This window comes from Oryctolagus cuniculus, chromosome 6 (assembly GCF_051225735.1).
Source record: "Oryctolagus cuniculus isolate XC-2025 breed Fujian yellow rabbit chromosome 6, ASM5122573v1, whole genome shotgun sequence".
NCBI classification, from domain to species: domain Eukaryota; kingdom Metazoa; phylum Chordata; class Mammalia; order Lagomorpha; family Leporidae; genus Oryctolagus; species Oryctolagus cuniculus.
Genome location: NC_142872.1, coordinates 93580901 through 93596471, shown reverse-complemented (window position 1 = coordinate 93596471; position 15571 = coordinate 93580901). Strand labels below are relative to the sequence as shown.

The 15571-nt window shown below is 43.9% G+C and overlaps 1 protein-coding gene across 2 annotated transcripts in view; it reads left to right on the top strand.

The window, feature by feature from the left end:
• The window catches only part of CPA6 (carboxypeptidase A6), a 351124-nt gene extending 341443 nt beyond the window's left edge, over positions 1–9681 (top strand). For both annotated transcript variants that reach the window (XM_002710456.6, XM_089336346.1), the window contains exons 10-11: positions 1491–1575; positions 6539–9681. In XM_002710456.6, coding sequence (XP_002710502.1) covers positions 1491–1575; positions 6539–6726 — 273 coding nt within the window. In that variant the 3' untranslated portion in view covers positions 6727–9681. The remainder of the gene's footprint in view (positions 1–1490; positions 1576–6538) is intronic.
• Positions 9682–15571: the final 5890 nt, after the last annotated feature.

The following is a 15571-nucleotide window of genomic DNA, read 5'->3' as shown; positions in this document are numbered from 1 at the left end:
TATTTACATTCCTTTTCTGTTGGCTACCGCAAGAAGAATGTCATCACCAGTGAGTTCAATAATAAAGAGACTGCCAGCTCCTGCAGCCTGGTCCTTGAATATTCACAAAGGGTGGCATTTGCTACAAAATCTACCTTTTGCATCCCTGAGCTGAAAGAGGGCAGCAGTGTGAACACACACCACCATGTTGTCTGGGGTTCTTCAATTAAAGTATTAAATTATTCATAAGCAAATTGAAATGGGAGATTTGTATACTGGTTTCAGCATACTTCTTTTCGTTTCCCTGGTCATCCAATACTTCTCTACCTCCTTTTTGAAACTAGGGCTTTTATACCGTCTGGAAATGTTTTAGTGGAGAGTCAGGCTCATTCCCATTCATGTTAGAATATCCCCCCTTTTAGTAATTAGATTGTGTCAAGTGTTTTCCTAATTTTTGACATTAGTAGGAAGAGTTCCAGCTTTGAATTGCTGCATCTTAGTGTACCTGATCTAACAGTGTGAGAAGCTCCTGTAACCTTAGAGGTCATGTTTGAAATGGTTGCTCCCATTCCCAGGAGAGATAGACACATAGGACAAGTCATTCTTACTGAATTGAAGCGTTTCTTAATTGACTCAGCTATGTTATAAATACCTTGTACATATCCACTGAAACATACACTCAAGAACCAATATAATTCTTCCTTAAATTTTTTTTATTTATTTGAAAGGCAGAGAAACAGAAATTCCCCCATTCACTGGTTCACTCCCCAAAATGCCCACAACAGTTGGCACTGAGCCATGCCAATGCCAGGAGCCCAGAATTCAACCCAGGTCTCCCACATGGGTGTTAGGGACCCAGCCACTTGAAAAATCACCTACTGTCTCTGAGGGTGTACATCATCAGGAAGCCGGAGACAGAAGCAAAGCTAGGACACAATCTCGGGCACTCTGATATGGGATGCAGGTGTCCTAAGCAGAGTCTTAACTACTGCAGCAAATATTCATCTCCAACATGATTATCTCAGTACCCCTGCAAAGTCATGCTTATTCAACATGCATATAAAATATATTTAAGTATCTCTTATATACAAGCACATTGCTAAATATGAGTTAAGTATAAAACTGACAAACATTTTATAATTTGTAGAAATAGGTTTATCTGAGCTAAAGTGAAGACAACAGAACACTAGATCAGCCTCTAAAAATATGGGTACTTATGCCAGCTCAATCTTTGTGCTGTGTCACCCCAGCATACCCACTTAACCTCACTGAGCCTTCCTTTTCTCACCTGTAAAATGGAACTATTACTGATCACTAGCTTGTTGTGGGTATGTATCAAATGACGGAAATGTATTCTAAAACATGTTGCAAAATAGAGCATGAATAAGAGTAATATGATGTTATTATGAAATATATCTGTTAACTAACATGTTCCTCATTGTTCATGCTGGTGTTTCTGAAAGTTTCAATGCAAGAATATAGGGATATAGTATCTCCATTTTCCATTACAGGAATATGCAGCTTATAAAGCTGTGAAAGCACTTCGGTCCGTGCATGGGGCACAGTACAAATATGGACCTGCCTCAAGAACCTTGTGTAAGTTTCCTGTGTACGTTGTATTAGGATCCTCTCTCTTGAACCAATATCCTGTATCATGACTTCCCTTTAAAAAGAAGAAAGTGGGTTCTCCCTAAAGTGAAACTTTTAGGAACTATCAAATTAGCCAAGGAAGATGGAGGGAGTTTACATCTGATTAGTTTTACACAGCTTGACAGAAATCACTGTACCAATTTAAACAAATTCTAAGCAGAGACTATGCTAAGCATGCAGTAATGAGTACAAGTTGAACTGAGATCTATGACAGTAGAAAGTACCAAAATGGGCTCCTTAAGCAATTGTAGCTACTGTGAGGGTGGAAATGGGCCTTGGGATGATAATGAAGTAAATGTGTCAGCCCTGCAACAGCTTCCATTTTGTTCTTTCCCCACGATTCTTGTTATAAAATACTACTCCTGACCTAGCAGCTTCAGGTGAATTTTCCCTTAAAAACTGATGTTAAGTATTTTTTCTATTATATGAAATAAAGAGCCAATGAGTATATGGAAAGAACTTGAACAGAGTCATAAGTTGTGGATTGAGTCCTAGTTCTGCCAGGTATGTCATCCTGGCCAAGACATTTATCAATCCTGGGCTTCCATTTCTACCACTGTAACACGAAAAATTGCCCTGGGTTAGTTGGCATGGCCTTTGGAACTCAAAAATTCATTTACTGTGTTTGGAAAATATAATAAGAAATCAAGTATATCTGACTATGTGTGCATATGAAGATGAACACACATACTTGCTGTGTGTATGTTTATATATCTTATATATGCTGTGACGTCTCATTATACTCCCCCCTGAGGTAGTACATTTCTTGATTTCTTTAATCTACTTGTCATTATATTCCTGATGTCTTACCATTCAGAAGAAAAGCTTAGTGTCATAAGCCTTCAGAAGAAAAGCTTAGCGTACCAATTAACATTGTTTGTCAAATAAGTTTATCCTAATAATGAGAGTGTCACACGTATCAGTAGGTTTGTTTTTCCAAGTCCTTGATTACTGGTCTCATGCTGACATTTTTTTAACTGTTTTTCAATAGTCATCCTGATGGAGGGGAAAATATAGCATTTTACAAAATCACATTACCACCGAATATCCACATAATATTTATAGAAATGTTAGTAACATAGTTTACTTTTGCAGCTAGGTACAAAGGCACAATCATAGTATTATATTTGCTGAGAGCTATCTGTTACCATAGAAACGAGCCTGTCGCATCACCATGACGTAATAAGTGTCAGCACACATTGTCTCTGACTTTGGCTACCATGACTACTGTTTGTTGTTCCAGTGAACTCTAACCAGAGGGACACAGAAGCCACAACCTATCTTCTGTCCTTATTCAAAGCAAAGGGAATCAAAAGCAGCAGAATCATTTAACTGTTACCATCACATAAAGATTCCAACTCTACCTTGTCCTAGGACACATTATATATTATATTTATTATATTACAACATTGTCATAAAAGGTATTATTATTTGAGTAAATGAACATGCTCTGGAAATGTAATAATAAAATCACATTATAGCAAACTGGATCATATAAATTTCAGAAAAAAGTATACAAAGATTTTTCTTTGAGGTATTTATCCTTTTAATAAATGACTAAGAGTCCATTACGCTAAAAATGACATACTACACACTTTGGGGTGTAAAGATGCAAAATAACAACTAATATATCGTAAGCACTTTCTAGTGTTCTATTAGTTCATTTAATTTTCACAATAGCTGTGTGTAGCTCGTATTATCAATGTCTTTTTCAAAAAGAGAGGGACAAGTGTTTGGCACATTGGTTAAGCTGCTTCTTGGGATGATGCCACCCTACATCAGAGTACCTGGGTTGGAGTCTCAGTACTGCTCCTGATTCTACCTTCTTGCTAATATACTCTCTGGGAGGCCACAAGTGATGGCCCAAGTAATTGGGTCCCTGCCACCCACATGGGAGACTCAGGTTGAGTTCCTGGCTCCTGGACTCAGCCTGGCCCAGCCTCTAGGTTTGGACATTTGGGGAATGAACCAGTGGATGGAAGATCTCTGGCTGTCTGTCTCTCACTCCCCACTCCCTTTCCTTCACTCCCTCCCTTTCTCTCTGTTTCTCTCTCTCTTCTCTGTCTCTCTGCCTTCAGATAGACAAAAGTAAATTTAATTCTTAAATAAAAAAGAAGCAGAGACCAAGGCACAGGGAAGTCAGGTAGTAGGATTGGATACTGCCCACACCAGCAGTCTATCTTCGGCACCTGTGCTTTCTCCTGGGGGAGGTCACAGGAGCCGGGAGAAGAGTGTTGCCAGTACAGATTGTTCAGCCATATTAAGTTCAGTGATGTTGAGTGCTATGGAGAAGTGCAAAGGAGGGCCTGAAGGGAAAACAAAAACCAGAAAAGAACATTGGACGCAATCGTTGACAACCTTTAAGAGCAAAATGTAATAGGTAGAGGCACTAACCAGGCTGAAAGTGGTTCAGGATTTAGAAGCAACACAGAGGGATTCTCCTTTGAATCCTAAAGCAAAAGGAAAGAGAAAAAGAGCACGGTAACCCAGAGTATATAGCAGAACCATGAGAAGGAAGTGCTAAAAGAAAGGTGGCCTTGGAGTGGGCATTGGGGTAGAACAGATTAAGTTGCCACTTGGGATGCCCACATCCCACATTCAGGAGCCTGCTTCAAGTTCCAGCTTCTGTACTTCTGATCCAGCTCCTGCTGATAAGTCTTGGATCAGCAGACGATAAATCGAGTGATTGGGACCCTGCCACTCATGTGGGAGACCTGTGAGGAGGTCCTAGCTCTTGGTTTCTGCCTAGGTTAGCCCCAGATACTATGAATAGTTAGGGAGCAAACCAGCAGATAGAAGATGTCACTTTGTTTTTCCCTCTCTCTGTCACTCTGACTTTCAAATAAATAAATTTTAATGATTATTTAAAACTATAACATTATAAAAATAAGGGAGTCCTTGAGTCTCTTGGTCAATGCAGGTGCGAGAGAGGGAATGAATCCATGAAACGAGGTCCTAGAAAAAGCATTATCTCATGCCCAGAAAACACAATAGCAAATGGTATCAAGAGGTGATGCACACAGAAAACAAACAACGCTTTCCCTCTGAGCTAGATGGAGAAGAGGCAGAGGGCTCTGTTAGTAGAGGAAGTGACGGGGGAAAGTGGCAAAGTGAGGGGCAGGACGGAAGAGAATGGAAAAGGTTCTGTAAGTAAAAAGCTATACAGAAGAGTGTGAGCAGCATGGGGAGAAGAAAAAGACATTGTGATTAGACTGTGAACTCACAGGATATCTACTCAGCCAAAGCTTTCTCTAGGGGTGGGTGTTTGATGCAGTGGCTTGTGTCACCACTTGGCATGCCTGCATCTCATTTTGTAGTGCCCGCTTCAAGTTCTGGCTCATCTGTTTCCAATCCAGCTTCCTGATAATATACATCCTGGAAAGCAGCAGTGATGGCTTCAGTGCTTGGGTCCCTGCTACCTACATGAAAGCCTCAGATTGAGTTCCAGGTTCCTGCTCCAGCCTGGCTCAGCCCCAGCTGTTGCAGGCAGTTAAGGAGTGAATGAGCGGATGGAAGGTATCTCCCTGTGTGTCTCTCTCTCACTCTCTGTCTGTTTGCCTTTCAAATAAAATGAAAATAAATAAATAAATATATCTTTTTTTTTAATTTTCAACAGGCAGAGTGCACAGTGAGAGAGAGAGAGACAGAGAAAGGTCTTCCTTTTGCCATTGGTTCACCCTCCAATGGCCGCCGCGGCTGGAGCGCTGCGGCTGGCACACTGCACTGATCCGAAGCCAGGAGCCAGGTGCTTCTCCTGGTCTCCCATGGGGTGCAAGCACTTGGGCCATCCTCCACTGCACTCCCAGGCTACAGCAGAGAGCTGGCCTGGAAGAGGGGCAACCGGGACAGAATCTGGCGCCCCAACCGGGACTAGAACCTGGTGTGCTAGCACCGCAAGGCGGAGGATTAGCCTACTGAGCCCCGGTGCCGGCCTAAATCTATCTATTAAAGGACTTTCTCTAGCACATTCACGTAGAGGTAGAAACTGGACTAAGGGTTGAGGATTGGCAACACAAAGGCAGAATAGAGACAGAGAAGATATGGTTTAAGGATCTGGTGAGAAATTCAATGAAATAATGACCATGACCAAGCAGAGAGTCAAATAAAACTATATGAATGCAGGGAGGAGTCTGGAAATTACAAACCTGAGACAAAAACCAAATTTTGCAGAAGTTGGAATATAGGGGAGGTAGGAGAAATGAGGCTTTTGGGCCATAGAATTTTATTCTCAACCTTGGAAGTGGAGAAGAACTGAATGATAAGAACTAAAAAAAGAAAAAGAAAAGGGGAAGACATTTGGCCCAACAACTACATTGCCACTTGGGATGCCCCCTGATAACAGAGAGCCTGATTCAAGTTCCAACTCCTTCCCTTCTGGCCCAACTTCCTGCTAATGTACCCTGGGAAGTAGCAGATGATGGCTCAAGTACTTGGTTTCCTGCCGCTCGTGTGGGAGACTCCAGGAAAGTTCCAGACTCCTCGCTTCAACTCAAGTCAGTTCTGTCCGTTGCTGACAGTTGAAGAGAGAACCAGCAGGTGGAAGATCTCCCTCTGTCTTTCCTACTCTCTGCCTTTCAAATAAAATGGAAATACATATTTTTAGAAGCCCTTGGTGTAGGTCACTTATGTGTAAATGAAGTGAAGGAGGAGATAAATGTTATTAGAATTAAGTTGATTTTGAGGTCATCATCCTGGCAAAACATTAATACTTAGTCTAGATCCTCAAAGATGTCAGCAAGTATGATTCACAAGTCCCATGAGCCAGACGCCAAGGAATAACTTTTAAATCATGCTTTTGAAGGGGTGTTTCATTGAAGGGATTTAGTACAGCTTAATAAGCAAGTTCTGTGTATACATTTAGAAAAATTAGACTGTCTAGTGAGGCTAACTTTTATTTTTTAACTTTTAGATGTGAGCTCTGGGAACTCAATGGATTGGGCCTACAAAAATGGAATACCCTACTCATTTGCCTTTGAGTTACGTGACACGGGGCATTTTGGATTTTTACTCCCAGAGATGCTCATCAAACCTACCTGTACAGAGACCATGCTGGCTGTGAAGAATATCACAATGCACCTGCTAAAGAAGTGTCCCTGAGAGGGCCCCAGCAGCACGTCACCTTTCAGAGAGAGATTTGAGCCTCTGCAATAACTATTTGGTGCTGGTGGAAATTGTTTTTGAAGAGAATGCGGAACAGGCACTGCTGCTTGGAACACCCACATCCCATGTTGGAATGCCTGGGATTGAGTCCATCCTCCACCTCTACTTCAAAACCAGCTCCCTGCTAATGCATCTAGGAGTGAGCAGATGATGACTCAAGTACTTGGGTCACTGCCACCTATGTGGGAGACCTGGATTGAGTTCCAGGCTCCTAGCTTTAGCCCAGTCCAATGCTGGCTCTTGCAGACATTTGAGGAGTGAACAAGTGATGATGAAAGACTCTGTGTGTGTGTATGTGCGTACGTGTGGGGAGCAATCCGGACTAGACTAAGTTGCTCGAATTAGGACTTATTCTATGCATCTGCTCTCCCACAATATGGCGCTGGGAGAGAAGTAAACAGCTTCCGCACAGCTGCCTCCAGTTCAACCAATTAACTGTAGGACTTGCTCCTGATTGGAGAGCAGCGTACTCAGCCGAGTTGGGATTGGCGGAGGAGGACTATAAAGGAGGAGAGAGACGGCATGCACCAGGAACATCTATGGGGAACATCTAAGGGAACCCGTGCAGCCCCCGAGAGAACCGGCCGGCGGTGTGCCGCTCCCCTGCGGAAGTGGGGAATGCGGCCAGGGGGAACTGCCCTTCCACGGAGGTGGAAGGGATAGTAGCCAACCCGGGAAGAACCAGCAGCAAACCCGGGGAGGGCCGAGCAGACGAAAGAACAGCGCAGGGTTCAGTGTTGCTCCTCCACGAAGAGGGGGAGCGACATAATGGTGCCGTGACTCGGATAGGAAACCTGACTCGGATAGGAAACTTAGGAGGGAAGAAATGACTCGGATAGGAAACTTAGGACGGATATGAAACTTAGGAGGGAAGAAACGGGAAGAACTAGGGAAAATATCGGAGAGAGAAACTAGCAAACAGCCTAGGGAAAAGCCGGACGAAAAAGGAGCCGGAAGAAGCTATTGAAAGCCTAGGCATAGACTCGAAACAGCCTAGGGAAAAGCCGGACGAAAAAGGAGCCGGAAGAAGCTATTGAAAGCCTAGGCACAGACTCAGACGCGGACTGTGGGGAGAGGCCAGAAAGTGAAAGCTAGAACAAACAGACTCGGACGCGGACTGTGGGGAGAGGCCAGGAGAAATGAGGGAGGAGTATTGTTGGAGGAAAGCTTGGGGAAACATACCGGGTAGAGAAAAATGTTAGGGAAATTGAAGCCGCGGGGGGCAGGCCAAGGCGGAAACGAAAGCCACTTTGGGATTCTCAAGTTAGCCCGGGAATAGGGGGCGAAAAGTTAAAACCAGAAGCTGAGACGCAAGCCAGATTGGGATCCGTCTGATTAGCCCGGGGAGCAAAGGACGGGAAGCCAAACCGTGGGGCGGAGACGTACGCTGGGTTGAATTCGCCAGGCTAGCCCGGGGAACTTAGATTGAATCCTAGTGGCGGAGACGCAAGCTACGCTGTGTTACTCGCGGAAGCCGCCGCGTGCAGAGAGAGCACGGGGCGTGAATAGATAGGGAACGCTGGCGTAGGCCGTGGTTCAGACGCGAAAGGGTTAAGCGTGGAGACCGCGGAGCGCGCGAACCCGAGCCGCGCAAAGCCGGGAAGCTGCGCAGATGAGAGAGGCGCGCGGGCTGAAGCGGCGCAGAGCCAGGAACCCGCCGGCGGGGCGAGGTGCCGGAAAGCCGCAGGGATAAGAGAAACAGAAGTTTGGAAGTGAAGTAAAAGAGAAATGGGAATGCTGGAAGATAGAAGTGAAATGGGAGAGGTAGGAATGCCCGGAGATAGAGAAATAGAGAAAAATAAGGCCTCCCCTCAACATGCCAATTAGAAGGCTTGGATTCGGTCTGCCCGATTAGTGAGGCGATGAGCACCTGGGCGGCTAGCCGCAGGTCATCGAAGACAAGCACGAATTAACATCAGTAAAGCTTCCCCACAATGCAACAATTAGGAGGCTTGGATTCGGTCTGCCTGATTTAAGGCGGTAAGCGCCAGCAAAGCTCGACCAGAGTATGAGCTGCAGGTCACCGAAGATAGGCACGAACCAACACTAATAAGTCTCCCCCACAATAAGGCAATGAGAAGGCTTGGATTCGGTTTGCCTGATAGGTTTTGTAAGCCCCTGCGGGCAGAGCAGAGCATGCGCTGCAGGGCACCGAACACAGGCACGCATCAGCGCCTAAAAACCTCCTCACAATGGCGAAGAGAGGACCCGGATTCGGTTTTCCTGATTGATAGGACTTGTAAGAGCCTGTGGCAACTCTAGCAAGTACAGCAGAGTGTGTGCTGCGGGACACCGAAGACAGGCGCGTATCAACGCCAAAAAATAAAAAGAAAGGGGGATCTGTGGGGAGCAATCCGGACTAGACTAAGTTGCTCGAATTAGGACTTATTCTATGCATCTGCTCTCCCACAATATGGCGCTGGGAGAGAAGTAAACAGCTTCCGCACAGCTGCCTCCAGTTCAACCAATTAACTGTAGGACTTGCTCCTGATTGGAGAGCAGCGTACTCAGCCGAGTTGGGATTGGCGGAGGAGGACTATAAAGGAGGAGAGAGACGGCATGCACCAGGAACATCTATGGGGAACATCTAAGGGAACCCGTGCAGCCCCCGAGAGAACCGGCCGGCGGTGTGCCGCTCCCCTGCGGAAGTGGGGAATGCGGCCAGGGGGAACTGCCCTTCCACGGAGGTGGAAGGGATAGTAGCCAACCCGGGAAGAACCAGCAGCAAACCCGGGGAGGGCCGAGCAGACGAAAGAACAGCGCAGGGTTCAGTGTTGCTCCTCCACGAAGAGGGGGAGCGACACGTACGTGCACCTGCCATTCTGGCTTTCACATATATTAAAAAAATGAAAAAATTTTTTAAAAAAATAAAGAGAAGTTGTTTGGAGTAAACATATCTATTAATTTCAAAAAATACTTTCTCATACAATTCAGCTCTGTGACAATAGAAAACAGTAAAAATTAGGGAATAGCCTAATTTGTTAAAAGAGAAAATACCTGTTCTATATCCATTTTGAGTTATTTTTGATTACAGGGAAAGGGGTGTTTCCAAATTCTGTTTCACAAAAGGCATAAATTAATTGAGAGTTTCCCTTCAATAAACCCCATGTTCTCAATGAAGATCTAGGCTACTAATGATGTTTAGTTACTTGGTTCTCATTTGAAATGGAAATTTTTAAAATGGAAGGGACCAACTATATTTCTTAATATAGTAAGCATATAATGTGTCAGGACCTCAGATTATTCATATCCTCTTCATTTCCTGGTTTTTATGTGCCATATGCTTATTAAAAAAAGGAAAATACTGCAACTCATTTTTAGACTTTGAGAATGTCATATGTCACTTTAAAAAAAAAATGAGTAAGCTGGCCAGCACTGTAGCAAAGAGTGGGTTAGGCCACAGCTCACGACACCACCATCCCGTATTGGAGAACCAGTTTGAGTCCCAGCTGCTTGGCTTCTGAGCCAACTATCAGCTAATGTGGCCGGGAAGGCAGTAGTACATAATCAGATAGTCATCTGATTATCTGATCTATTTATCTGATTTTTATGATAATCACATGATGTCCCTGCCACTCATGTAGGAGACCTGTATGGAGTTTCTGGCTCCTGGCTTCACCATTGAAGTCATTTGTTGAGTGAACCAATAGATGACAAATACTTCTCTTTCTCTGCCTCTATCTCCCCCTTCCTCCCCCCTTCCCTCCCTCAATTTCAAATAAAAGTGAAGATAAATGTTTACAATGAATAAACAGTTAAGAGCTTTACAGTTAGTAATAATCTCACTTAGGCTTCACAGTACTATGAAGAGAATACTATTATCCTCATTTTTCAGATGAGGAAATTGAGCTTTAGAAAGGTGACATAGACTTTCATTTCCAGGAAGATGATAGAATAGGTATCTGAACTGCTGGAAATAACTAAAATCATCAAACAAGGAAGTAAGGCAATCCAAGGCTATGGATGACGTGCAGACAGGACCCTTGAAAGGTAAGTGTTACACTGTTTTCCTAAGCCCATTTGTCAAACCAGTGGAGTACAGGCTTTGATTTTCACAGCATTTTGAGGACAAAGCCCATAACTACAAGGTGGAAAGTCTGATTAATTCTCCTCTTACCAGATTATAGGCTTCCAAAGAGTTATATCTTCCGAGGCTGGTGCTGTGGCATAGCAGGTAAAGCTACCACCTCCAACATCAGCATCCCATAAGGGTATCAGTTTGTGTCCTTTACTATCAAGCTCCCTGCTGAATGACCTAGGAAAGCAGTGGAAGATGGCCCAAGTGCTTGAGCCCCTGCCACCCATGCGGGAGACCTAGATGAGGCTCCTGACTCCCTGCTTTGCTTTGGCCTAAATCAGCCCTGGCTGTTGCAGCCATGTGGGGAGTAAACCAGTGGGTGGAAACTCTCTTTCTCTCTCCCTCCCTCCTTCTGCCCCTCCCTCCCTCTCTTGCTATAATTCTGTCTTTCAAATAAATAAATGAATCTTTAAAAATAAATAAATAACATAAAATAAAAAAAACTATACCTTCAGTGTAAGAGTAAATTAGAAAGAGACCCCTATAGCACTTCAAGTGGATCACATGAGAAATAAACCATTTCAAACTTGGGCGGGAGTAGAGAAGAGAAATATTTCCACTGAGAATTTGAAACAATGAGTCAGCCCTCACATAAAATTGTGGCCCAAATTCAGACTACCTAAATGGTCTGATAAACTTGTAGCCAGGAGTTTAATTCAGATTAAATTCAGATGGTAATACCCCCAAGTATTTGGTAGAAGCAATGGAAATCCTCTTAAGGATCTATCTATCCAAGACTATCATGAACTGCAGGATAAATAGATGAACCATAAAACTTCCAGAGGGACACGAAAAGAAAGATCACAGGCAAAGCAATGAAGGCCTTCTCAACAGCAACACCAAAGCTTGCAAACGATGGAGAGCAACTGTCTTCAGAGGTTTGAGGGGAAGTTATACAAATGTATCAATGACATATGGGAGCTGAATATAGATGTTTTCACAAAAATGAGGTCATAAATTGTTTACCCTTCTCTGGAAACACCTGGAAAATATTCTCTACCATGGTAGAGAGACTAAATGTTCTCTACCATGGTAGGGACTAAACCAAGAGAAAGATGTGAGATCCAGAGACACAAGGAATCCAACAAAGGAAACAAGCCTGGGGGAAAAAATCTGGAGATAATTATGGAGGGGAAAATAATACACAGAAGCTCCTCAGCTTATTATGGTGTTCCATGTTGATAACCCCACTGGAAGTTGAGAATACTGCAGAGTGAAAATGTGTTTAAAGCACCAAACCTACCGCTCACCCTGGCTCTGCAGCAGAGTACTCTGTAGGGCATCGGTGGTTTCCACTCAAGACTGCATGGAGGCCGGCGCTGCGGCTCACTAGGCTTATCCTCCGCCTTCGGCGCCGGCACACCGGGTTCTAGTCCCGGTCAGGGCGCCGGATTCTGTCCCGGTTGCCTCTCTTCCAGACCAGCTCTCTGCTGTGGCCAGGGAGTGCAGTGGAGGATGACCCAAGTGCTTGGGCCCTGCACCCCATGGGAGACCAGGATAAGCACCTGGCTCCTGCCATGGGATCAGCGCGGTGCGCTGACCGCAGCGCACCAGCCACGGCGGCCATTGGAGGGTGAACCAACGGCAAAGGAAGACCTTTCTCTCTGTCTCTCTCTGTCCACTCTTCCTGTCAAAAAAAAAAAAAAAAAAAAGACTGCATGGCTGCCTGGGGGCCTAAGCTCCTTGCTGGCACTCACCATTACCGGAGTGCATCAGAGAGCCCAGTGCTAGCATTGGAGAAGACTCCAATTCAAACCATGAAGTACAGCTTCCATGTATAGCTTTTACGGCATCATGAAATCAAAAAATCCCAAGCAGACCCATGGTAAGTCAAGGACTATCTGTGGAGTGTAGTTAAATGCTGATTTAATCCAGGATTGTGATACATACATGTATGTGTTGGGGGCAGTGGTTGTTAACGAGCTAAATCCTTGTCTTCTATAGAAGGAAGTCAGCAGACAATCTCTAAGACTAAAAAACCAAGAAATATCTGCATATTCTTGATATTTACAAATAAGAAATTAAACACACAGATAACTAAAAAGATTAAAAATTATTGGAATCATGAGAAAACTGGCACTGAGGAGGGACAGAGCCGAAGACGTTTTTGTTATAAGCTTTTTGTCATATTATTTGACTTGTTTTTTAATTTATGAAGCATATACCAAATATTATATTCCTTTTAGAAGAAAGTAATAATTATTTAAAACTCCTAACTATTCACCACCCTGTCTTTACGATGTTTATAAATGTATGTTGTTTCTACATCCTTATTCAATTTTTAAAATATATTAGATAAATTATAGGTGAAGTACATAGTACAGAAATTAGGCTGTTATAAATAATAAGGAAATATTTTGTGTATGTTTTATAAATCTAATTTAAGTTTTATCATATAGTCCCAGTGATATGAGGAAAATGTGTATTATGAAAAAACTGTTTTCTAAAAATTTTATTTTATTTTATTTTTTTAAAGGCAGTGCTACAAAGAGGGAAGACAGAGAGAGAAAGAGAGAGTTCTTCCATCTACTGGTTCATTTCCCAAATGATCACAACAGCCAGTTCTAGGCCAAGAAAAGCCAGGAGTCAAGAACTTCATCCTGGTCTCCCACAGGAGTGGCAGGGTTCCAAACACTTGGTCCATCTTGCACTATCTACCCCCCAGGCACTTTTGCAGGAAGCTGGATTGAAAGTGGAGAACCCAGGTCTCAAACTAGCACTCTGATATGAAATGCCAGCAATGTAAATATCAGCTTAATCCTTGGTGCCAAACACTGGCCAAAGATTTCAAATTGTTATGCACCAAAATAAACTTTTAAAAAAGTTATTTGTTTGAGAGGCAATGATATAAAGAGAAACAGAGCTCCCATCAGTTTGTTCACTACCCAAACGCCCACAACAGAGGCCAAGCCACCATCCAAACCAGTAACAGGGAACCCAATTCATCTTTGATGGGAAGCTGGGGTCTGGAGCCAAAAATCAAACCCAGGCACTCAAATGTGAATGCGGACATCTTTTTTTTAATAAAAAGATTTATTTTTTATTTACCTGAAAGGCAGAATTACAGAGAGAAAGAGAGAGAGAGAGAGAGAGAGAGCGAGCTTCCATCCGCAGATTCACTCCCCAAACGGTAGTAATGGCTAGGCTGTGCCAGGCCAAAGCCAGGAGCCAGGAGCTTTTTCCAGGTCTCCCATGTAAATGGCAGAGGTCTAAAGACTTGGAGCATCTTCCACTGCCTTCCCAGGCGCATTAGCAGGGAGCTGGATCAGAAGGGGAGCAGCCAAGACTTGAACTGGTCCCCATATGGGATGCCAGCATCGCAGGCAGCAGCTTAACCCATTACAACACAACACCCCAGAACACAAGAATCTTAACCATTAGACTAAGTGCCCACTCCTACAAACTTATCTTGTAGTTCCATTTCTCAACGTTTTGAAGCATATTTGCAGGAATGATCCTGGGCAAGTTTAAGGCTTTGTCTTTTTTTTTTTTTTTTTTTTTTTTTTTGACAGGCAGAGTGGACAGTGAGAGAGAGAGAGACAGAGAGAAAGGTCTTCCTTTGCCGTTGGTTCACCCTCCAATGGCCGCCGCAGCCGGTGCACTGCAGCCGGCGCACCGTGCTGATCCAATGGCAGGAGCCAGGTACTTATCCTGGTCTCCCATGGGGTACAGGGCCCAAGCACTTGGGCCATCCTCCACTGCACTCCTGGGCCACAGCAGAGAGCTGGCCTGGAAGAGGGGCAACCGGGACAGAATCTGGCGCCCCGACCAGGACTAGAACCCGGTGTGCTGGCGCCGCAAGGCGGAGGATTAGCCTAGTGAGCCGCGGCGCCGGCCTTAAAATGTATACTTTTTATTTGTCCCTACCTGTCCTATAATGTAGATGCTGAATGTATCTTTTTCTTTCTTTCTTTCTTTTTTTTTTTTTAAAGATTTACACAGAGAGAGAGGTCTTCCATCCACTAGTTCACTCCCCAGTTGGCTGCAAGGGCCAGAGTTGTTCCAATCCAAAGCCAGGAGCCAGGAGCTTCCTCCAGGTCTCCCTGGGTGCAGGGCCCAAGGGCTAGGGCCATCTTCTACTGCTTTCCCAGGCCATAGCAGAGAGCTGGATGGGAAATGGAGCAGCCGGGACTAGAATCAGAGCCCACATGGGACTCCGGCACTTCAGGCCATGGTGTTAACCCGCTGCGCCATAGCGCCGGCCCCAAAAAATATCTTTTTCAAAATCAGAATAAGCGCAACAGAATATATAGACTCTGAATATCTACAAACTGCAGGGTATACAGTTTCTTTATTATCCATATATAGATTCAACATGAAATTCTGCCTTGATGAATCTCATGCAAATTCTTTCCAATGATTACTCTCATATTTCAGTAGCACCATATACATTTTATGGCTCAAGTTCCATAAGGAGGTATTTTAATATTTGTAGGCTACTTTCATTTTTAATCTTTTTAAGTTAAGCCACAAAGTGTGCTGTAAAATGATTGATGTTCAAGGTACTCAGCTAAGTGCTGAGGGACTAAAGTGTTAAATATATGTCAATACTTGCTTAAGAATAGAAAAAGTTTACTTTAACTAAAAATAGCACATACACTTTAGAAAACTGTTTAGCATCACCCTTTTTTCCCTGCTATTATAAAAAGCAATTTTACAGATTCTGGTTATGCTGAGTTTTAGTTCTCAATTTAATCAGTCTTA